Genomic DNA, 24,869 nt, shown 5'->3' on the forward strand with positions numbered 1-24,869 from the left:
TTGGAACCCAGGAGTGATGGTTGCTGATAACGGGCCTCTGTACGCCTATGTAGATATTCCATTACAAATAAGCCGTTTCCAGCTACAATAGTCATTTACAACAGTAACGATGTCTACATTGTATTTCTGATCAATTTGTTGTTATTTTAATGGACAAAAAAATGATTTTCTTTCAAAAACAAGGACATTTCTAAGTGACCCCCAACTTCTGAACAGTAGTGTAAATCAACATTTGGGATATTTTAACAGACAAGGGGAGAAGGGCTATGTTTGGGGCTCAATATTGTTGTTCTGAGAATATGCAATGTGTCTGCCTCCGACATAAAACAAATGATTGACTTACACACAAAATGACTTCTTTACTTACTGTCATAGGAAGGTCTGGATGGCTGTCTTCTGACTTACAATGGCAAGAAAAAGTATGTGAACCCTTTGGAATTACCTGAATTTCTGCATAACTTGGTCATAAAATTGCATCTGATCTTCATCTGTCACAACAATAGGCAAACACAGTGTGCTTAAACTAATAACAAACATATTATTGTATGTTTCTTGTCTATACTGAATACATCATTTAAACATTCACAGTGTAGGTTGGAAAAAGTATGTGAACCCCTAGGCTTATGACTTCTCAAAAGCTAATTGGAGGAGTCAGCTAACCTGGAGTCCAATCAATGAGACAAGATTGGAGATGTTGGCTAGAGATGCCCTGCAATGTAAAAAACATTCACAAAATTTGAGTTTTCTATTTTTATTTTACCCCAATTTCGTGGTATCCAATTGGTCGTAGTTACAGTCTTGTCTCATCGCTGCAACTCCCATACAGACTCGGGAGAGGCAAAGGTTGAGAGCCATGTGTCCTCCAAAACACAACCCAACCAAGCCATGCTGCTTCTTGACACAATGCACAACCAAGCCGCACCAATGTGTTGGATGAAACACTGTACACCTGACAACCTGGTCAGCATGCACTGCACCCAGCCCACCACAGGAGTAGCAAGTGAGACAAGGATATCCCTGCCGGCCAAACCCTCCCTAACCCGGACGATGCTGGGCCAATTGTGCGCTGCCCCATGGGCCTCCCGGTCACTGTGATGCAGTGCCTTGGACTAATGCACCACCCGGGAGGCCCTTGAGTTTGGTATTGACAAGAAGTTTTGCCTGATGTGAACTATGCCTCAAACAATATTGATCTCAGAATACTTACATAAAGCTGGAAAGGGTTACAAAAGTATCTCTAAAAGCCTTGATGTCCATCAGTCCACGGTAAGACAAATGATCTATGAATTGAGAAAGTTCAGCACTGTTGCTACTCTCCCTAGGGGTGGTCATCCTGCAAAGATGACTGCAAGAGCACATCACAGAATGCTCAATGAGGTTAAGAAGAATCCAAGAGTGTCAACTAGTCTTACAGAAATCTCTGGAACATGCTCACATCTCTGCTGACTAGTCTACGATACGTAAAACAGTAAAAATAACGGCATTCATGGGAGGATACCACGGAAGAAGCCACTGCTGTCCAAAAAAACATTGCTGCACTTCTGAAGTTCACAAAAGAGCACCTGGATGTTCCACAGCACTACTGGCAAAATATTCTGTGGACAGATTAAACTAAGGTTGGGTTGTTTGGAAGGAACACACAACATTATGTGTGGAGAAAAAAAGGCACAGCACACCAACATCAAAACTGCATCCCAACTGTAAAGTATGGTGGAGGGAGCATCATAGTTTGGGGCTGCTTGCTGCCTCAGGGCCTGGATAGCTTGCTATCATCGACAGAAAAATTAATTCCCAAATTTATCAAGACATTTTCCAGGAGAATGTGAGGCTATCTGTCCGAATTGATCTGAATTGAAGCTCAACAGAAGTTGGGTGATGCAACAGGACAATGACCCAAAACACAGAAGTACATCAACAACAAAATGGCTTCAACAGAAGAAAATATGCCTTCTGGAGTGGCCCAGTCAGAGTCCTGACCTCAACCCGATTGAAATGCTGTGGCATGACCTCAAGAGAGTGGTTCACATCAGACATTCCAAGACTATTGCTGAACTGAAAGAGTTTTATAAAGAGGTATGGTCCAAAATTCATCCTGACCGTTGTGCAGGTCTGATCCACAACTACAGAAAACGTTGAGGTTATTGCTGCCAAAGGAGGGTCAACCAGTTATTAAATCCAAGGGTTCACATACTTTTTGCACCCTGCACTGTGAATGTTTTCAAGGTGTGTTGAATAAAAACATGAAAATGTATAACTGTTTGTGTGTTATTAATTTAAGCAGACTGTGTTCGTCTATTGTTGTGACTTAGATGAAGATAAGATCACATTTTATGACCAATTTATGCAGAAATCCAGGTAATTCCAAAGGGTTCACATACTTTTTCTTGCCACTGTATAAAATGTTTATGTAAAAATATATATATTTTTAAAAGTAATTCTAGTGCCCGATTTCGGGGACTGTCAGCTTAAGAGGTTTTAAATAACAGCAGTGTATTAATAATGACACTGACAACCTGCAAGGCTATTTTGATATGTCTGTTGCTCCCTTTCTAGATGCAGAGGAAACATTGACATCTCATAGCCTCAAGGTGATGGCTTGCTTTCCATTTCTGTGGAAATACTTGAGTGAATACAAATGAAGATATTTAAAGAATCCGGGATATGCTCAGTAGGCTAAGTCAGAAATGATGCACATTATGTTTGCCTGTGCAGAATTTGTGGGCGTTGTGGGGGTGTACTTTCAAGGGGTCAAACACCAACCGTCCGTTGGAAACACATGTTGCCATGGTGATGAGGACAACACGTGACAGTGACCAATCTTCATGGCAAAGATGTGTTGGCTGATTTTCAGGTTCTCTGGGTGCAGGATGACCAAGTCCTCATACTGTACTGTACTCAAAGAGAAGAACTTGTTACTCCTGATTGTTGATAATCTAGCCAGCATCTCTTTAGACCACCAACAAGGCTTTACTTCTCATAATAAAAAACATATTGTATTCTTGTCCTTGCATATTGTATTTCACCTGTGGGCCTATAATATGTTAATAGTTTATCTCCATACAATATGGGGTAACAAAGAATTAGAGTGGGACTCCACATTGCCTAAATAAATGTTAACCTTTTACTGCAGTGGGCTAAATCGGGGTAACACAGTGTGCTTCTTGGTAGTCTTAAACAAATCTTGGTAGTCTTTGAAACAAAACGGCTTAAAAACTTTTGACACCTATAACATGTCAGATACACACTACCGTTCAGAAGATTGGGGTCACTAGAAATGTCCTTGTTTTTGAAAGAAAAACATTTTTTCTACATAAAATTGATCAGAAATACAGTGTGTACATTGTTAATGTTGTAAATGACTATTGTAGCTGGAAACGGATGATTTTGATGGAATATCTACATAGGCGTACAGAGGCCGATTATCAGCAACCATCACTCCTGTGTTCCAATGGCATGTTGTGTTAGCTAATCCAAGTGTATAATTTTAAAAGGCTAATTGATCATTAGAAAACCCTTCTGCAATTATGTTAGCACAGTGGAAAACTGTTGTCTGATTAAAGAAGCAATAAAACTGGCCTTCTTTAGACTAGTTGAGTATCTGGAGCATCAGCATTTGTGAGATAGATTACAGGCTCAAAATGTCCATAAACAAATAACTTTTTTCTGAAACTCGTCAGTCTATTCTTGTTCTGAGAAATGAAGGCTATTCCATGTGAGAAATCCCCAAGAAACTGAAGATCTCGTACAGATCTGTTTACTACTCCCTTCGCAGAACAGCACAAACTGCCACTAACCAGAATAGAAAGAGGAGTGGGAGGCCCCGGTGCACAACTGAGCAAGAGGACAAGTATATTAGATTGTCTAGTTTGAGAAACAGACTCCTCACAAGTCCTCAACTGGCAGCTTCATTAAATAGTACCCTCAAAACACCAGTCTCAACGTCAACAGTGAAGAGGCAACTCCGGGATGCTGGCCTTCTCGGCAGAGTTCCTCTGTCCAGTGTCTGTGTTCTTTTGCCCAACTTAATCTTTTATTTTTATTGGCCAGTCTGAGATATGGCTTTGTCTTTGCAACTCTGCCTAAAAGGTCAGCATCCCGGAGTCGCCTCTTCACTGTTGACATTGAGACTGGTGTTTTGTGGGTACTATTTAATGAAGCTGCCAGTTGAGGACTAACCAAGTATTGTAAACAGGTGTCAGTAGAATAGGATTGTCTAAAACTGGACTGAAGGTGATACAAAATGTTATTGTCATCAATATACTTTAGGATCTGTTCATGGAGTGCTCTTTCTAAAACCTGACAGCACACTCAAGATTGACACTGGTCTGTACTTGTTCAACTTTTCTGATAGAATATAATGTGGGCCAGATAAAGTAATGCCTCTGAATTTCATAGAGCTGCTAGCTAGTTTCTGTCAGTTAAGGTAGGGTTAAATCATTTGTTTCCCCCTTGATCGATTGCAGAGATGGACTGTGTATACTTTATTGCCTGTGAAATGAACTGTGATGAGTTTTGGAGGTTGAACGTTTTTCAGTCAAATGAAAGAAACCACCCTAAAGGGATGGTATTGTGTCTCAGTTTAATGAAAAGTAATTTGATCTTCACTGGATATATAGAAGCATATACAGTATACTTATTTTATATTATGAAAATATATTCACTGTTGTGCAGTTATCAATATCTCACCCTGTTGTTGCCATTTATAAGATCAGTGTGGTATGAACATAATGGATGTTTTGTAAATGGTTTGAATACATTTAGGATAAACTTTTTGGACAGCTTTGTTTATATGCGTAGCAGAACATTTGATTTTTGCATTTGACCTTTTTGGGTGTTCTCATGGTTTTAGCCTGAAGGATATAGAGAGACTCAGTTTGGTTTCTGGAGAGATTATTTGAGCACACAGCTTTGAAGAGGGAGTGGAAATGGAGAATAGAGGAGTTAGATCAATGACTCAGTATATTCCACAGAAATAGGATGAACACTAACACAGAGATCCATCTTACAGCTAGCTATACACTGGAGCGGCTGCATTCATTATTCTTATAGATGAAGGAACTCTATGCTTTATTGATGTCTTGTCCACTTTAGCCCTCTTTGTAACGCAGTTGTTGAGTGGTAATATACAGTGCCAGGTGAAAGTGTACACACCTCTTGCACAGTCTTCACATTTTGCTGCCTTAAAATTAAATTAAAGTATTCATTTAGATGTTTTTATCTATGGATCTACACAACCAACTCCACATATTCAAAGTAAAATAATGTTATAGAAGAACCCCCCCCAAAAAAACTGATGAGGTCTTGATTGCATGTCTTCACACCCAGTAGTTAAGACTTAGTGGAAGAACTTGACAGCCATTACAGCTGTGAATCACTTGGAATAATATTCTACCTTCTAACTTTGCACAATTCACTCCATTGTTTTTTGTCAAAATTCGTCAAGCTCAGTAAATTTGGTTAGGTATCAGTGATGGACAGCAATATTCAAACCTTGTCTCTGATTGTCAAGCAATTTTTTAGTAGGACTGACACTAGACCACATAGGGACACTCAACACCTATTGGAAAGACATTCTGGTGTGGCTTTGACATACTGCAAGCATTTTTGTAAATGTATCGCTGAAAAATAACTATCAGACATAGGTGGGTTTTCCTCTCAATTTTCACATGGGCTTTGGTCTTTTCATATTTCTTTTGATCCCAACAAACTTCCCAGTCCCTGCTGGTGACAAGCATACCCATAACATGATGCTGCCACCACAATACTTGAAAATACAGAGGCTTTCACTTTGTGTTGTGTTGTATTGCATTTGACTCAAACCTGCAGTTTTTCTTTTAGGCCAAAAAGTTAATGTCTTTGCCACGTTGTCTTGCAGTATTTCTTAACAGCCTTGTTGTAAACAGAATGCATAATTTGGAGTGGATATTTTTTTAAACAAGCTTCTCTGTTTTCACTCTGTCATACAGGCCAGTAATGCAGATTGCATGCAATGTTGTTGATCCCTTTATATTTTCTAGTATTTAGGTGTTACCATCATATATATATATATATATATATATATATACACACACTAAATACAAAAACACAGATATGGTAAGCACAAATAAAACCTCACATATCACCCAGAAAAACAACTACATTCTTCCACAAATAACTCGGACGATGCTGGGCCAATTGTGTCCTGCCCTATAGGACTCCCAATCACAGCCGGTTGTGATGAAGCCTGGACTTGAACCAGGGTCTTAGTGAGGCCTCTAGCATTGAGATCCAGTGCCTTAGACCAGTGCACCCCTCAGCAGACTTAACCAATCCTGTGAACGGGTTAAGCAACTTAGGTGTCTATACTTCAACAGCAAAGTTAGATAAGACAGAAGTTCATGAAGTAGGGCCTTGTGATCAAAATTAGAGTAATGTAGAGATCTACGGATCTACGGATCTTTAGCAAAGTCCAGTGAACTTTTTGATACAGGATGCAGTGGTGAGTATCAAAACTGTCACCTGTAACAAAACAAAGGGCACTATGGTAGATGGCATCCAAAGTTTTAACAGTAGCATCAGCTGCACTTTGATAAATAATATCACCATAATCAAGAATCCTTTTAGAATTTGTCAATTGTTTGAATATTTGGGGCGCCCAAGTAGGCTCCTTTAGAGCAGACGATGGGTAAAGGATGTCATACTGTAGCTGTTTAAAAATAGTCAGCAGAGTCACACGCATCCACACGTGCAGGAATGAGCACAGGCACATACCTGCACATCCTCACCCACACAAACACGCACGCACGCACGCACACACACACACACAGTCAGGCACGCACATGCACACGCACAAGCACACGCACACACACAAACACAGTGAAGAGGTGTTTTGGTTGGAAGTATTGATTTTTAGGGGCCTTACATAAATACATGGTTGGTCTGCAGCAATTACTGATGTGAGGGAGTCGTCCTGGCAGATGAGAGCTTGACTGGAGGAGTACATCACACTCACACACGCACACACACTCATGCACGCACACACAGATACACACACGCACTCACGCACACACACACACACAGGCTCTGACTGACTGGATAAGTTCTCTGGCTCTGAAGCATGGATAGGAGCCCAAGATTAAAGGTGTGTGTGTGTGTTTGTGTGTTTGTGTGTGTGTGTGTGCGTGCGTGCGTGCATGCGTGCATGCGTGTGTGTGTGCGTGCGTGTGTGCGTGTGTGTGTGTGTGTGTGTGTGTGTAGAGGAACCCAGGATTCTAGGAGTGGGTATTTCCTCTCCTCACCACTTTACTAAGCTCTCACAAAGCCACTGCAGCTGGTAATGACAAAGTTATTAACTAAACTCAAGGCAACAACTTTACTTTAGGAAATGGATGTCTCAAAGACGTCAATCCATATTGTCTGTGCAGTGGGCTTTTATTCAGGGATGAAGATTGTTCAACCATTTCATTATTTGTTCTCTAAAATGTTTATGAAGTGTGTGGGATTGCCCATAAACCTTTGATCAAGGTATTCCATTTGGTGTATTCGGCAGGATGTTTCTCGTTTAGTCCGATCCTGCTACTGTTACTGAGAGTGTGACTTAGCATTATCTGAATTGTGAGCCAAAATCACCTTAATGTAAGATCAATCCAGGTCCACAGAAAATGTTCAGATATGAAGTTTCATGTGAATGTTGTTGCTATCCCAAAGTAACTTACTTCAACTGTTTGGTTCCCAAGTACTTTGTATATGATCAAATAGGGACTTTTGAGCTGTAACGATACACTGTTTATGGCTCACTATTTTAGTCCTATTGATTTACAGTAATATAGGGAAAAGAAGCCGGGAACACCTTTCTCTTGTAAGGTTAAACTCTAAAGAAGTTTCTCCAGATCTCCACTCCATCAAGCCCCTAGGGGACTGTACATAACGGCATGTTGGAAGCAGCTTCTTACATCAAAGGAAATGCCACTCGGTACAAATATATATTTTTATTATGTCTTCAATGGCAGCACACACTCCCAGAGAGAGGAGGCCACTACGAAGCGCACCGAACCGAGCAGGAACAAATGAAAGAAAAGGGAACAAACACGGGCCAGTTTAAAGAGGGTCAAACCGATACAGAAAAGCTGCGGCACCAAGGAAACAGTATCTGAACTAGGCCAAGAGCATCAATGCTTATTCACTTGATCCGTGTCATTAGGGAGTGCTAATTAAGCAATAAGGCCTAAGGGGGTGTGGTATAGGGCCATTATACCACGGCTAAGGGCTGTTCTTATGTATGACGCATCGCTGAAGTCTTATTCGTGGTATATTGACCATATACCACAAACCCCTGAGCTACCTTATTACTATTATAAAATGGTTACCAACGTAATTAGAGCAGTATAAATGAAGGGATCTCCTCCCAGACCTGGACTAAAGCATCCACCAACTCCTAGACAGTCTGTGGTGGATGGAGCGAGACATGATGTCCCAGATGTGCTCAATTGGATTCAGGTCTGGGGAACGGGCGGGCCAGTCCATAGCATCAATGCCTTCCTCTTGCAGGAACTGCTGACACACTCCAGCCACATGAGGTCTAGCATTGTCTTGCTTTAGGAGGAACCCAGGGCCAACCGCACCAGCATATGGTCTCACAAGGGGTCTGAGGATCTCATCTCGGTACCTAATGGCAGTCAGGCTACCTCTGGCGAGCACATGGAGGGCTGTGCGGCCCCCCAAAGAAATGCCACCCCACACCATGACTGACCCACCGCCAAACCGGTCATGCTGGAGGATGTTGCAGGCAGCAGAACGTTCTCCACGGCGTCTCCAGACTCTGTCACGTCTGTCACATGTGCTCAGTGTGAACCTGCTTTCATCTGTGAAGAGCACAGGGCGCCAGTGGCGAATTTGCCAATCTTGGTGTTCTCTGGCATATGCCAAACGTCCTGCACGGTGTTGGGCTGTAAGCACAACCCCCACCTCATACCACCGTCATGGAGTCTGTTTCTGACCGTTAGAGCAGACACATGCACATTCGTGGCCTGCTGGAGGTAATTTTGCAGGGCTCTGGCAGTGCTCCTCCTTGCACAAAGGCGGAGGTAGCGGTCCTGCTACTGGGTTGTTGCCCTCCTACGGCCTCCTCCACGTCTCCTGATGTACTGGCCTGTCTCCTGGTAGCGCCTCCATGCTCTGGACACTACACTGACAGACACAGCAAACCTTCTTGCCACAGCTCGCATTGATGTGCCATCCTGGATGAGCTGCACTACCTGAGCCACTTGTGTGGGTTGTAGACTCCGTCTCATGCTACCACTAGAGTGAAAGCACCTCCAGCATTCAAAAGTGACCAAAACATCAGCCAGGAACCATAGGAACTGAGAAGTGGTCTGTGGTCACCACCTGCAGAACCACTCCTTTATTGGGGATGTCTTGCTAATTGCCTATAATTTCCACCTGTTGTCTATTCCATTTGCACAACAGCATGTGACATTTATTGTCAATCAGTGTTGCTTCCTAAGTGGACAGTTTGATTTCACAGAAGTGTGATTGACTTGGAGTTACATTGTGTTGTTTAAGTGTTCCCTTTATTTTTTTGAGCAGTGTATTTTAACCAATGACGAGGTGAATTTACATACTTCCAGTGGAGAGCATTTGAATGTCTAGCTCGTAATAGACAGAGGTCAACTGTTTTCTTTTCTCTCCTATGTAAAGCCAAATTCTCTGACAAAAATTGAAGATGCAAAATGTAGGGATTATTGGTTTTGGGGTGAAGGTCATCTCAGAGATGTAGCCCAGAACTGAGCTCCCTAACTTTTATATCTCAGTACACTCCCACAAGCAATGATACAAGGTTCCTACTGTAGATGCATGTTACTTTTAAAACACAGGTCTTGGATTTTAGGGTCAAATTTGGGAAGCTTAACAAGGGTGATATACATGTATTTTCTCATTATCCAATTGTTTTGCAACAATTTCCGGCGAGTGTTTAGTGTCTGTATCTGAGCTCAAGAGCAGATCATACCCCAGTTCTGTTCGGAAATATCTTCTTGCATATCTTGTATCCACTGACGTATCTTACTATCAGAGTTGTCATTATGAGTAGCTACCATTTTCCCATATAGTAACGTCATGTGACCTCTCCCATAACACATATCAACAGAGAACATTTCTAAAGTGGTCAAATGAGGTTGTAGGGCAGATTGTTTTGGACTGGAAAAAATAAAGCTTCTCAATTGTACGGTTTTGAAAAAATGCTTTTCTGGTAAGTTCAATATGCCCTTTAGTTCTTCAAACGACATGAGCCCTTTTTCACTGTATATGTCCATTACTTTAACAATACCTTTTCTTTCCCAGTCTTTAAACCCCAAGTCATTTTTATCAGGTGTGAAATTGTACAAAATTGGTGTACAACTGGATAATTCAGGGGATTCAAACAATGTTGCTGCACTTCGTGCCATATAGATAGGTTGTTTTTACCAAAAGGATTAGTAGTGTTCTTCTTAGTTTCTGAAAGGGAGCAGAGTACAAATATTCATCCAAAGTTAAGCCTTTCGTGGATAAGATTTCAGTCTGCAGCCAGGGTAAGTATGGTTCCCTGGAAAACCAAAACATTGCAGCCCTCAGTTGTGGAGACCAGTAATGCCACTGTAGGTTTGGAAGTTTTAACCCCCTCTGTCTTAGGGAAAATAAATAAGCGAAAGTCTAAGCCTTGGTTTTCTGTTGCTCCAGATAAAATGTTAGTATCTTTCTGATCTTTGGGAAAAATAAAGGTGGTGGAGCCAGAGGAATTGATTGAAATAGATGAAGATATTGGGTCAAAATATTCATATTAATTATATTTATTCTACCAATAATAGATGTAGGCTGTAATGATGTCCATCTGTAGATGGATTTTGTTACACCCGTTACCATGGGTTCATCATTTGCTGTACTACTCCATCAGCTAATTTCTGGTGTGATTTTAATACCAAGATATGTAAAAACCTTGTTCTGTATTCTTAATGAAATGCTGTAATTTCTTTCTACTCTGCAAGTGGAGTGATCGAGATGAGGATCAAAAGTGCAATTAAAATCCCCTGCCATTAGGACTTTACCAGGAAGGGAGGCTATACTACGAATAGAAAGAAATTCTCAGATAATTTGAGATTATCATCAGTAGGACCATATACATTAACCAGATTAATACGCTCATTCAAAAGAGTTTCCTGTGTCAAAATATATCTACCCAGCTGTATCAGTTATACTATTTTCCATTTGAAATGGAACAGATTTTTTAATTAAAACCATAATACCATGAGAATGAGAGGAGAAACAGGATGCCATCACTTGTGCTTGCCATCTCCTGCATATTTTAATTAGCTCATCCTTCAGCAAGTGAGTTTCTTGTAGGAACACAATAGATTAGTAATAACCTGTTTAAGCTTGGATAGTTTATCAACTCCACGGACATTCGACAAAGTAAATTTCAGTTTTGCATTTGAAGTCATATAACTAAAGATATGAACATGGAATAAGCTAGAGTATAAACGCATATCTAAAATATGTTTAGTAACCACAAGCACTGCATGAGTATTTTGTAGTGAAGAAAATATGTAAAGATCTGTTGAAACAAAAAACCTAAATCTTTCCTAACAGTAAAGCACTGAACCCCATTCCCCTGTTTCCCTAACGGAGACACACAAAGCTTCCCCTCCCACATCCTCCTAATCGTAAAGTGTAGCCTGGTTGACTGATCCAGTAAAGGGAGCAGTCTAATCTAAGTGATGCTAAACAAAACAAAGTGTCTCCTGCCTTCTCTCGACTATTATTCCTCACGAACCAAACAATAGGCATACCTAGCAAAATGTTATGTGACATGCTTAAGTGCTAATGTCTGAGATGTGCAACATGTGCAAGTAATGATTGACATATTTGAATAAAAACTTGATTTTGATACATTTATTCATGCTATTTCATCCTTCCACAATATATAGTCCCGACACAAATGTAGGGTTGCTACCCAAGCCTTCTGGTCTATCGGTTCGGTTGCCAGAGACGTGAGCCAATCGTTCAGTATTTTTGTTCTTTATCTATGGACGCGTTCGTTCTAAATGTTCCATTGCCATGTTGGCAACGTTCTTATCTGTTGGTTGCTATCTAGCCAACTACGGGTAACTTACAGTTACGTCAAAAAGTGCAGCCAGATAAGTAGCTGTATTTGCATTTGTTTAAGCTGTATTCTAATGACATTTATTTGGAAACATTCATAACAATGAGCTAATGAGGCACGGTTTTACCTGGCATAGAAAATGTGCTCACTTGTCAAGACACTGTTATTCAGAGGAGTTATTATTCTCTTAAATGTTATGCTAGCTAGCTGCCAACAAATTGGCCAACGTTAGTTTGCTAGCTTGTAACCAGTCACAAAATCCATGGTGGTTTAATTCTCCGTAGTCCAGGGTGGTGATAAACTTCACAGCGGCAACACGGCTAGAAAGAAGAATCACGTTATACATCACAGATGAATGCCTAGGCTTGAGAGGGAGATTCAAACTGTTAGGACCATCCATTGTTCCATAGGCAATGTTGAGGGATGGACCTGAGCTGGCGTTTAACCCAGTCGTAGCCTTCTATTTTTTGCCCTTGACTCTGGCTTTCCACAACAGTCAGACTTTTTCTTGAAAGTTATGAAACTTCATGATAAGGACTTGGACCTTTAGGAGTTGAAAACCAATCGGCTCTTTCAACGGGCAGGGTGTCCGAAAAGATGTCCGGCCCAGATGCCGGGGCAGCCATTTCTCAAGCGATGCAACTGCATCACCATTTTTCACTTTTTCGGGTAGATGAACCAGTTTCAAATTTGACCTCCTGTGGTAGTTCTCGAGCGAGCTTAGTTTCGAAGTAATGCCAGCCACCTGTTGTTAAACGTTTCTGTCATTGTTTTGACAGTGACTAGAGTATCTTCCACCATGCTAATGTGTTCCTCTGCTTTGTCAAGGCGCGTGGAGTTAAGGTAAACTTTAACCTCACTAATCCCTGTTACAACACTTTCGAGTTTGTGGGAAATGTCCATCCTCATGGAAGAGATTGCTTCCAAGACCCCTTTGCTCTGATTCTGGTTTAGGTCGTCGACATTGTTGGTTGCCATGTTGGACTCATGGTGTGAGGGGCTAGCTGAGCTTCTAGGGCTAAATGGGTTAGTAGAGCTAGCTGAATTTGCAGGGCTAACTAGCCTAGCCTGGATTACATTGGAGATGCAAGTTGTTCTTCTTGTTTTAGGAGGACTATGGTTGAGTCGATTCATAATGATTATAGATATGCCTATAATTTTTGCCGAAATTGGACCGGAGAGCTAGGAGTTAGGTGTTTGTTTTGACTTATTTGATTAATGTCAATAGATATCTTGTGCTGACAAGTATTGGCAATGGTGGCAAATACACACATTTTATTATTTGTTTTAGTATGGTCAGGGCGTGAGTTGGGGTGGGCAGTCTATGTTTGTTTTTCTATGTTGGGGTTTTGAGTTCAGCCTAGTATGGTTCTCAATCAGAGGCAGCTGTCAATCGTTGTCCCTGATTGAGAATCATACTTAGGTAGCCTGGGTTTCACTTTTGAGTTTTGGATGTTTGTTTCCGTGTGAGTGTTTGTTGCCACACGGTACTGTTTCGGTTTCGTTTGTTTCACGTTTATTGTTTTGTAGTGTTCAGTTTATGTCTGTAAATAAATGTTATGGACGCTTACCACGCTGCACATTGGTCCTCCGATCCTTCTCGCTTCTCCTTCTCAGAAGAGGAGGAAGAATGCCGTTACAAGATTATTGGATACAACACCCAGTTTATGAAAATGGTTTGCTCCTACAGACAGAGAGTCAAGTAGCCGTGGCTTGCTATATAAAGCAGGCAGACAGGCATCAAGGCATTCAGTTACTGTTTGATTGAACGTTGGAATGGACAAAATGAGTGACCTAAGCAATTTTGAGGGTGGTATGTTCGTCAATGCCAGGTGCACTGGTTTCAGCATCGCAGAAACAGTTGGCCCCCAGGGCTTTTCACACACGACAGTGTCTAGAGTTTACTGAGAAGGAAAGGGAGTATACCTAGTCATTTGTACAACTGAATGCCTTCAACTGAAATGTGTCTTCTACATTTAACCCAACCCTCTGAATGAGAGAGGTGTGGGGGGGTTGCCTTAATCGACATCCACGGCACGGTAGGTTTACTGCCTTTGGGGAAGAATTAAACATTTTTACCTTGTCAGTTTGGGGATTCCATCCAGCAAACTTTCAATAACTGGCCCAATGCTCTAACCACTAGGCTACCCACCGCCCGAATGGTGCAACAAACATAAAACATCCAGTAAGGGGCATCCCTGTGGGAGAGAACAGTTAGTTGATGACATGTTGAAGGAGAATGAATCGTTCAAGCTAACAGGCAGTCCACAAACAGGCACAACTTGTCGGTCACGTATTGGCTATTGCAGCAGACAACCACACCGGGTTCCACTCCTATCAGCTAAAAACAAGAAGAAACAGCTCCAGTGGGCACGCGATCACCAACAATGGGAAATTACAGAGAGGAAAAACATTTCCTGGTCTGGTGAATCCTAGTTCCTGTTGTGTCATGCTGATGGCAGAGTCAGGATTTGGCATTAGCAGGATGAGTCCATGGCCCCATCCTGCCTGGTGTCAATGGTACAGTCTTGTGGCAGTGGTGTAATAATGTGGAGAACACGTTAGGTCTCTTGATTACAAAGGGAAGCACAGCCGAGAGCTGCCCAGTGACACGAGCCTACCAGATGAGCTAAATCACTTCTATGCTCACTTCGAGGCAAGCAACACTGAGGTATGCATGAGAGCATCAGTCGTTCCAGATGACTGTGTTATCACGCTCTCCGTAGCCGACGTGAGAAAGACCTTTAAATAGGTCAACATTCACAAGGCTGCTGGGTCAGATGGATTACCAGGACGTGTGCTCCGGGCATGTGCTGACCAACTGGCAGGTGTCTTCACTGACATTTTCAACATGTCCCTGATTGAGTCTGTAATATCAACATGTTTCAAGCAGACCGCCATAGTCCCTGTGCCCAAGAACACTAAGGCAATCTGCCTAAATGTCAACAGATCTGTAACCCTCACGTCCGTAACCACGAAGTGCTTTGAAAGGCTGGTAATGGCTCACATCAACACCATTATCCCAGAAACCCTAGACCCACTCCAATTTGCATACTGCCCAATCAGATCCACAGGTGATGCAATCTCTATTGCACTCCATACCACCCTTTCCCACCTGGACAAAAGGAACACCTATGTGAGAATGCTATTCATTGACTACAGCTCAGCGTTCAACATTAGAGTACTCTCAAAGCTCATCACTAAGCTAAGGATTCTTGGAATAAACAATCCTGGACTTCCTGACGGGCCGCCCTCAGGTGGTAAGGGTAGGAAACAACACATCCGCCACACTGATCCTCAAAACTGGAGCCCCTCAGTGGTGCCTGCTCAGTCCCCTCCTGTACTCCCTGTTCACCCACAACTGCATGGCCAGGCATGACTCCAACACCATCATTAAGTTTGCAGACGACTCTACAGTGGTAAGCCTGATCACCGACAACGACGAGACAGCCTATCGGGAGGAGGTTAGAGACCTGGTCGGGTGGTGCCAGAATTACAACCTATCCCTCAATGTAACCAAGACAAAGGAGATGATTGGGGACTACAGGAAAAGGTGGACCAAGCACACCCCCATTCTCATCACACCCCCATTCTCATTGACGGGGCTTTAGTTTAGCAGGTTGAGAGCTTCAAGTTCCTTGGTGTCCTCATCAACAACAAACTAGAATGGTCCAAACACACCAAGACAGCCGTGAAGAGGGCATGACAAAGCCTATTCCCCCTCAGGAAACTTAATTGATTTGTCATGGGTCCTGAGATCCTCAAAAGGTTCTACAGCTGCAACATGGAGAGCATCCTGACTGGTTGCATCACTGCCTGGCACGGCAACTGCTCGGCTTCCGACCGCAAGGCACTATAGAGGGTAGTGCGTATGGCCCAGCACATCACTGGGGCTAAGCTGCCTGCCATCCAGGATCTCTACACCAGGCGGTGTCAGAGGAAGGCCCTAAAATTGTCAAAGACCACAGTCACCCCAGTCATAGACTGTTCTCTCTACTACCGCATGGCAAGTGGTACTGGAGTGCCAAGTCTAGGACCAAATGGCCTCTCAACAGTTTTTACCCCCAAGCCATAAGACTCCTGAACAGGTAATCAAATGGCTACCCGGACTGTTTGCATTGTGTGCCCCCCGACCCCTCTTTTACGCTGCTGCTACTCTCTGTTTATCATATATGCATAGTCACTTTAACTATACATTCATGCACATACTACCTCAATTGGCCCAACCAACCGGTGTCCACGCACATTGGCTACCCGGACTATCTGCATTGTGTCCCGCCACCCAACCCCCGCCAACCCCTCTTTTACGCTAATGCTACTCTCTGTTTATCGTATATGCGTTGTTACTTTAACCACGTCTACATGTACATACTACCTCAATCAGCCTGACTAACCGGTGCCTGTATATAGCCTCTCTACTGGATGTAGCCTCGCTACGGTTATTTTTCAGTCTTTTTTACTGTTGTTTTTATTTCTTTACTTATCTATTGTTCACCTAATGCTTTTTTTTTTTTTACTTAGAAATTGCACTGTTGGTTAGAGGCTGTAAATAAGCATTTCACTGTAAGTTCTACACCTGTTGTATTCGGCACGTGACAAATAAAGTTTGATTTGATACCAATTGATCAACTTTTCCATGTCCCAAAGAGTTCAGGCTGTTCTGGAGACAAAGGTGGGTGTACCCAATAAACTGGCCACTGAGTGTATATTGTAATGAATTGTTATGATGTAACTCTCTGATAGTTCATAGCCAATTGTAAGAGATATAGACCTTCTAAAACGGTGCTGGCACCTTCTCTAAGAGTCTCGCCCCTCCTGAGAGGCAGCGTTTGGTCTTTTCAATGGAATAGGGCTCTGCTCAGCTGAAGAGCTGTTTATACAGCAAACACCAGAAAAAGATGGAGTGAAGGACCTCAGGTGGATTTGGAGGTGTTGTTAATAGGATCGGAAGCAGCTGGGGTGGCCATGAGATGGGGAAATGTCATTCTACTCCACCTTGTAAATTGTGTGTCACATTGTAATCCATGATAGCCAAGTGCCCCTGTCCCTGTAGCAGATGGGTATCCATTCCGTTCTGCGCCTTGAAAATAATACTAAACTATTTCCTAAAGCATTGGTATCACCTCATGTATACACAACACATTCTGTCTTCATTCATCCGTCTCACATTTTCTTTCTTGCCCAAAATATTTGTCAAAATGAGTCAGGGGTTTATTTTGGCCATGGACATGCCCACATATTCCTATTCTGACACCCCACTACATCAATGCAACAGCAAATGTTATTTACTACACCGCACGTCACCAACAATAAGCTACAGAGTGAATGAAGTACATTTTATTATGATAATTCTTACTTAGTGATAGGTACATCTACTCATTCCTGCTTTCTCTAATCACTTTAATCAATATATAAAATTGTCCCTTATATATTCAATTATAGACTTATTCAATGTCATTCAAATTCAAATGGGGGTTCATATCTTTTTTATTTACATAAGCATGTTTGCAGTCACCTATTTTCCACCTGAAAATGGTATCTAGAATGTCCTCTCACAGAGCTACATTTCATTTCCATAAGACTTACACTGACTTAACACATCTGATATCGTATATGATTTTTTTAACAATGTGTTTTGTGATTCTTGGCTACTGCAAAAACAGTCAGAGTAGATACCGGAGCACATTCATCCCAGATCTACCCATCATCAAGTGTATATAGGGAAGATTGTTCATCATCACCTGAACCAGTTTCCTGTATGCTAGATCTATTACATTCACTAATTTGACTGGCCGACGGTCTACAACACATGAGTGATGGGTTTCGGTCACTCGTAAGGAAAGGGGCTTTTGAGCTATGGGAGAAGTATTTTAAGGACAGACCTGGTCAGTATGCTCAGATAGGAAGAGGCAAAATGAGAGGGCTCACTCTCGCCAAAATCTGTCCAGAATAAGCCCAATCCGTTTCTATGGGCTTAGTATGCAGACCTAAGCTTTTCGCCTACCTTCCTGCCTTTGGGACAACGACTCCCATTGTTAGGGCGGAGACATGAATATCTCTTCATTATACAGATCTCTGGTATGCTTTAGATTAGTTTAAATTAATATAACTATTGGAAAAGCCAACATTTCCTGTCATACATTTTTTTCCTGAAGTGACCTTTTACATACAGTAACCTAGTTCATTTTTTAATGGATGCATTTTGGTCTGTCAAAATGGCCACAGTGGCTCTCTTAAGATCCAATCTATACACTGTGAAAGTGAATGCGCCATTTGTTCACCTCACATCACTTTATCCCTTGGAGATCTATGATCGCTAATGGAGAAAAAAAACTGTAATTAATTTAAATGTTCTGTTTTTTCCATCGTCTTCAGTGCATCCGCTACATTCGTTGGTAGAGATTGACCATTCATTTGTGTAGCATATTTAAAACCTTATTTTCGAAATGGAAGTTATTTAGTGCTTAGGCACATGACACAGGTAGGCTGATACTATAACACTTCTCTGTGTTGTCTTCCTCACAGAGATTCGCGAGGCGTTCAAGGTATTTGACCGTGATGGGAATGGCTTCATCTCGAAGCAAGAGCTGGGCATGGCCATGAGGTCTCTGGGGTACATGCCCAATGAGGTGGAGCTGGAGGTCATCATACAGAGACTGGACATGGACGGTGAGATAGACACACTCACACACAGACACGGACACACGCAGGCATGCACACAGGCATGCACACAGGCACGCATTCACGACACAGACGGGCGCTCACACCCACCAACCCAAACACAGACACACAGACACACACACACACAGACACACACACACACACACACACACACACACACACACACACACACACACACACACACACACACACACACACACACACACACACACACACACACACACACACACACACACACACACACACACACTAGCATACCAGGTGTCATCAAGATTCCTGTCATCATCAACAGGTGATGGTCAGGTGGATTTCGAAGAATTTGTCACTCTCCTCGGACCCAAGCTGACAGCAGCCGGAATGCCAGACAAGTTCCACGGAACTGACTTTGACTCTGTGTTCTGGAAGGTAAGTAATCATAAACCGCTTCCTTCCTGCTTATTACCACTGACAAGCTACAAATGCTTCTGGGTGATTAGGATGTAATGCTATACTGTAACTGTCATCTATCGCACCATTTATCCATCGTATGGAGACTTTGTGACTTGAAAGGAAAACAAATGTAATTCCCAGATTCAGTGGAGGGTTGATAAGGCAGTGACCCCTCGTAAGTAATGAGGCTTTTATTTGATTAGCTTTTGGAAACGTTAGCTTGCGCATACAACTTTCCCCGACATCACACTTATACATTGTAATTTTCGATTTACCTGATATAGTCGGCTGGCTAGCATTCGATGTCTGCGGAGGTATTGTCTTCTAGCCAATCATAATGGACTGTATCGCACGATAACTGAAAACACAACTGTGGGACGAACGAGAGCGGTCCATTTAAAATCCATTCATTCTTCCCTCACCCCTTGCCCTGCAGGTGTCAACTCGTCAGACATCATGATACATCATCAGAAGTGTCCACTTAATTTGAGGGCTGAGAGGATAGGGTGTGACTTTTATGTGTTTGGAATGCAACCTTAGTATTTACTTAGTACTTAGTATTCTTAGTAATGTTCTTCTGTCAGAACTGTGTCCTTCCTTCCTGACTTTCAACAACCATCCCCACCCATTTTATACACTAGTCTGACGATCGAAAGAAGAAAAATCCATTTAGATTAAATCAGGTTTTTACTGTGTGACAGTTTTTCAGATAATTACCCTCCCATATTGACAGTAATAGTAAAAAGTATTTAGAGACTGATTCAGAGTCAGGCTTGTGTTAGCAATATCTATGCAGTGTCTTTGGATACAATCTATATTCTAGAACAAACTCATATCTTTTTGTGTGTGCCCCTCCCGGCCTAAAACAAAAATACATATCAAATCAAATCAAATCAAATTTATTTATATAGCCCTTCGTACATCAGCTGATATCTCAAAGTGCTGTACAGAAACCCAGCCTAAAACCCCAAACAGCAAGCAATGCAGGTGTAGAAGCACGGTGGCTAGGAAAAACTCCCTAGAAAGGCCAAAACCTAGGAAGAAACCTAGAGAGGAACCAGGCTATGTGGGGTGGCCAGTCCTCTTCTGGCTGTGCCGGGTGGAGATTATAACAGAACATGGCCAAGATGTTCAAATGTTCATAAATGACCAGCATGGTCGAATAATAATAAGGCAGAACAGTTGAAACTGGAGCAGCAGCACAGTCAGGTGGAAGTTGAAACTGGAGCAGCAGCATGGCCAGGTGGACTGGGGACAGCAAGGAGTCATCATGTCAGGTAGTCCTGGGGCATGGTCCTAGGGCTCAGGTCAGTTGAAACTGGAACAGCAGCATGGCCAGGTGGACTGGGGACAGCAAGGAGTCATCATGTCAGGTAGTCCTGGAGCTCAGGTCCTAGGGCTCGGGTCCTCCGAGAGAGAGAAAGAAAGAGAGAAGGAGAGAATTAGAGAACGCACACTTAGATTCACACAGGACACCGAATAGGACAGGAGAAGTACTCCAGATATAACAAACTGACCCCAGCCCCCCGACACATAAACTACTGCAGCATAAATACTGGAGGCTGAGACAGGAGGGGTCAGGAGACACTGTGGCCCCATCCGAGGTCACCCCCGGACAGGGCCAAACAGGAAGGATATAACCCCACCCACTTTGCCAAAGCACAGCCCCCACACCACTAGAGGGATATCTTCAACCACCAACTTACCATCCTGAGACAAGGCTGAGTATAGCCCACAAAGATCTCTGCCACGGCACAACCCAAGGGGGGGGCGCCAACCCAGACAGGATGACCACAACAGTGAATCAACCCACTCAGGTGACGCACCCCCTCCAGGGACGGCATGAGAGAGCCCCAGTAAGCCAGTGACCCAGCCCCTGTAATAGGGTTAGAGGCAGAGAATCCCAGTGGAAAGAGGGGAACCGGCCAGGCAGAGACAGCAAGGGCGGTTCGTTGCTCCAGAGCCTTTCCGTTCACCTTCCCACTCCTGGGCCAGACTACACTCAATCATATGACCCACTGAAGAGATGAGTCTTCAGTAAAGACTTAAAGGTTGAGACCGAGTTTGCGTCTCTGACATGGGTAGGCAGACCGTTCCATAAAAATGGAGCTCTATAGGAGAAAGCCCTGCCTCCAGCTGTTTGCTTAGAAATTCTAGGGACAATTAGGAGGCCTGCGTCTTGTGACCGTAGCGTACGTGTAGGTATGTACGGCAGGACCAAATCAGAGAGATAGGTAGGAGCAAGCCCATGTAATGCTTTGTAGGTTAGCAGTAAAACCTTGAAATCAGCCCTTGCTTTGACAGGAAGCCAGTGTAGAGAGGCTAGCACTGGAGTAATATGATCAAATTTTTTGGTTCTAGTCAGGATTCTAGCAGCCGTATTTAGCACTAACTGAAGTTTATTTAGTGCTTTATCCGGGTAGCCGGAAAATAGAGCATTGCAGTAGTCTAACCTAGAAGTGACAAAAGCATGGATTAATTTTTCTGCATCATTTTTGGACAGAAAGTTTCTGATTTTTGCAATGTTACGTAGATGGAAAAAAATGTCCTTGAAATGGTCTTGATATGTTCTTCAAAAGAGAGATCAGGGTCCAGAGTAACGCCGAGGTCCTTCACAGTTTTATTTGAGACGACTGTACAACCATTAAGATTAATTGTCAGATTCAACAGAATATCTCTTTGTTTCTTGGGACCTAGAACAAGCATCTCTGTTTTGTCCGAGTTTAATAGTAGAAAGTTTGCAGCCATCCACTTCCTTATGTCTGAAACACATGCTTCTAGCGAGGGCAATTTTGGGGCTTCACCATGTTTCATTGAAATGTACAGCTGTGTGTCATCCGCATAGCAGTGAAAGTTTACATTATGTTTTCGAATAACATCCCCAAGAGGTAAAATATATAGTGAGAACAATAGTGGTCCTAAAACGGAACCTTGAGGAACACCGAAATTTACATTTGATTTGTCAGAGGACAAACCATTCACAGAGACAAACTGATATCTTTCCGACAGATAAGATCTAAACCAGGCCAGAACTTGTCCGTGTAGACCAATTTGGGTTTCCAATCTCTCCAAAAGAATGTGGTGATCGATGGTATCAAAAGCGGCACTAAGGTCTAGGAGCACGAGGACAGATGCAGAGCCTCGGTCCGATGCCATTAAAATGTCATTTACCACCTTCACAAGTGCCGTCTCAGTGCTATGATGGGGTCTAAAACCAGACTGAAGCATTTCGTATACATTGTTTGTCTTCAGGAAGGCAGTGAGTTGCTGAGCAACAGCCTTCTCTAAAATTTTGAGAGGAATGGAAGATTCGATATAGGCCGATAGTTTTTTATATTTTCTGGGTCAAGGTTTGGCTTTTTCAAGAGAGGCTTTATTACTGCCACTTTTAGTGAGTTTGGTACACATCCAGTGGATAGAGAGCCGTTTATTATGTTCAACATAGGAGGGCCAAGCACAGGAAGCAGCTCTTTCAGTAGTTTAGTTGGAATAGGGTCCAGTATGCAGCTTGAAGGTTTAGAGGCCATGATTATTTTCATCATTGTGTCAAGAGATATAGTACTAAAACACTTGAGCGTCTCTCTTGATCCTAGGTCCTGGCAGAGTTGTGCAGACTCAGGACAACTGAGGTTTGGAGGAATACGCAGGTTTAAAGAAGAGTCCGTAATTTGCTTTCTAATAATCATAATCTTTTCCTCAAAGAAGTTCATGAATTTATCACTGCTAAAGTGAAAGTCATCCTCTCTTGGGGAATGCTGCTTTTTAGTTAGCTTTGCGACAGTATCAAAAAGGAATTTCGGATTGTTCTTATTTTCCTCAATTAAGTTAGAAAAATAGGATGATCGAGCAGCAGTAAGGGCTCTTCGGTACTGCACGGTACTGTCTTTCCAAGCTAGTCGGAAGACTTCCAGTTTGGTGTGGCGCCATTTCCGTTCCAATTTTCTGGAAGCTTGCTTCAGAGCTCGGGTATTTTCTGTGTACCAGGGAGCTAGTTTCTTATGAGAATTTTTTTTAGTTTTTAGGGGTGCAACTGCATCTAGGGTATTGCGCAAGGTTAAATTGAGATCCTCAGTTAGGTGGTTAACTGATTTTTGTCCTCTGGCGTCCTTGGGTAGGCAGAGGGAGTCTGGAAGGGCATCAAGGAATCTTTATATATATATAAATATATATATATATATATATATAAAATTAGCATTTTCACATGTGAAATAGCTGTTTTCACATGCTGAGCTAAAATTTCACTTGACAACATATTTTCATGTGTCTTACATTTTTAATTCACATGTTAAAACCAACTTTTCACATGTGATAACATAAACATCTTTTCACCTAACATGTGAATTGCAGTTGCACATGTGAAATTTGTGCTTGGCCGTATTAAAATCGGTTATGCAGTTTCACATGTTCAAAAACTACACGTGAAAAACAATAACGTGTAAATCAAACTTCAGTTTCTCATGCTAGAAAACTGGGTGCCCTTATTTATCCCGTTTAAGATGTTAAAATGAACTGATTTAATCTGAACTTAATCTTTTTTTATAAAAAAAAAAACAATTTTACCCCTTTTTCATGGTATCCAATTGTTTTAGTAGCTACTATCTTGTCTCATCACTACAACTCCCATACGGGCTCGGGAGAGACGAAGGTTGAAAGTCATGCGTCCTCCGATACACAACCCAACCAAGCCGCACTGCTTCTTAACAGCGCATCCAAGCCCCACGGACCTCCTGGTCACGGCCGGTTACAATAGAGTCTGGGCACGAACCCAGAGTCTCTGATGGCACAGCTGGCGCTGCAGTACTGCGCCCTTAACCACTGCGCCACCCGGGAGGCCTGAACTGAATCTTTTGTCATTTTTGTGCACACATTTTTTATTGCTTTGAAAAAACACTGAAGACATCCAACATACATAATATATACAGCGAAAAACAACTATGCCACGTCAAAACAAGTTGACATTGAGGTTAAAGAATGTTTTGCTAACCATTACTTTGAACAAAATCAAGATGTAAATATTTTTGTAATGCTTTTTGCATAAATAATCTTAAATTACAGCTCAATTTGAGCAAATTCCAAATTTGCGATTAATAATAATTAATCACAGAAAAACCTGCAGTAAATTCAAGTACATTTGATACCCATAGTTAAAATGTACATTAAAATATGAAGATACACATGTGAAAATGTAGAGGGCATGCGGCGGACATGGTTGCTCATGGTGACGTGATGAAGTAGTCTCGCCTGCGACTTCTAAATGAGTTTTGGCCCTCTTGGTCTAATGGTAAAGACATTGGCTACTCCCATGGCCTCTAATCGCGCCTGCTACAAAAGCAAACATATGACACTCATGATGCGAAATGTTGGGAGACCACACATGTCTGAGTAATATGAACAATCCATGTGAATCTTCACACGTGTCCAAAAAAAAGTATGTTTTTCCCCACGTGACATTTGTCATGTGATTTGTTCACATGTGAAAGATTAATGTGAAACATCACAGGTGCCCGAAAACCACATCTGACTCTTGAAAATGTTTTTTTTGAAGGGGAGGTCTATGGCAGTGTACTGTATGCTCAAAATAATTGAATCCCTAAGTCCAGACAGTCATACAGTATGCCACATGTATCAATGGGCAGTGTTGTGTTGT

General features: G+C 42.3%; 1 protein-coding gene across 1 annotated transcript in view; it reads left to right on the forward strand.

Annotated features, from left to right (window-relative positions):
• LOC112262574 (calcium-binding protein 7) overlaps positions 1-24,869 on the forward strand; it is a 56,892-nt gene that overhangs the window by 26,797 nt on the left and 5,226 nt on the right. Inside the window, exons 2-3 of the mRNA XM_024438200.2 lie at positions 18,638-18,781; positions 19,086-19,198. Coding sequence (XP_024293968.1) covers positions 18,638-18,781; positions 19,086-19,198 — 257 coding nt within the window. The remainder of the gene's footprint in view (positions 1-18,637; positions 18,782-19,085; positions 19,199-24,869) is intronic.

This window comes from Oncorhynchus tshawytscha, linkage group LG12 (genome assembly GCF_018296145.1).
Source record: "Oncorhynchus tshawytscha isolate Ot180627B linkage group LG12, Otsh_v2.0, whole genome shotgun sequence".
NCBI classification, from domain to species: Eukaryota; Metazoa; Chordata; class Actinopteri; order Salmoniformes; family Salmonidae; genus Oncorhynchus; species Oncorhynchus tshawytscha.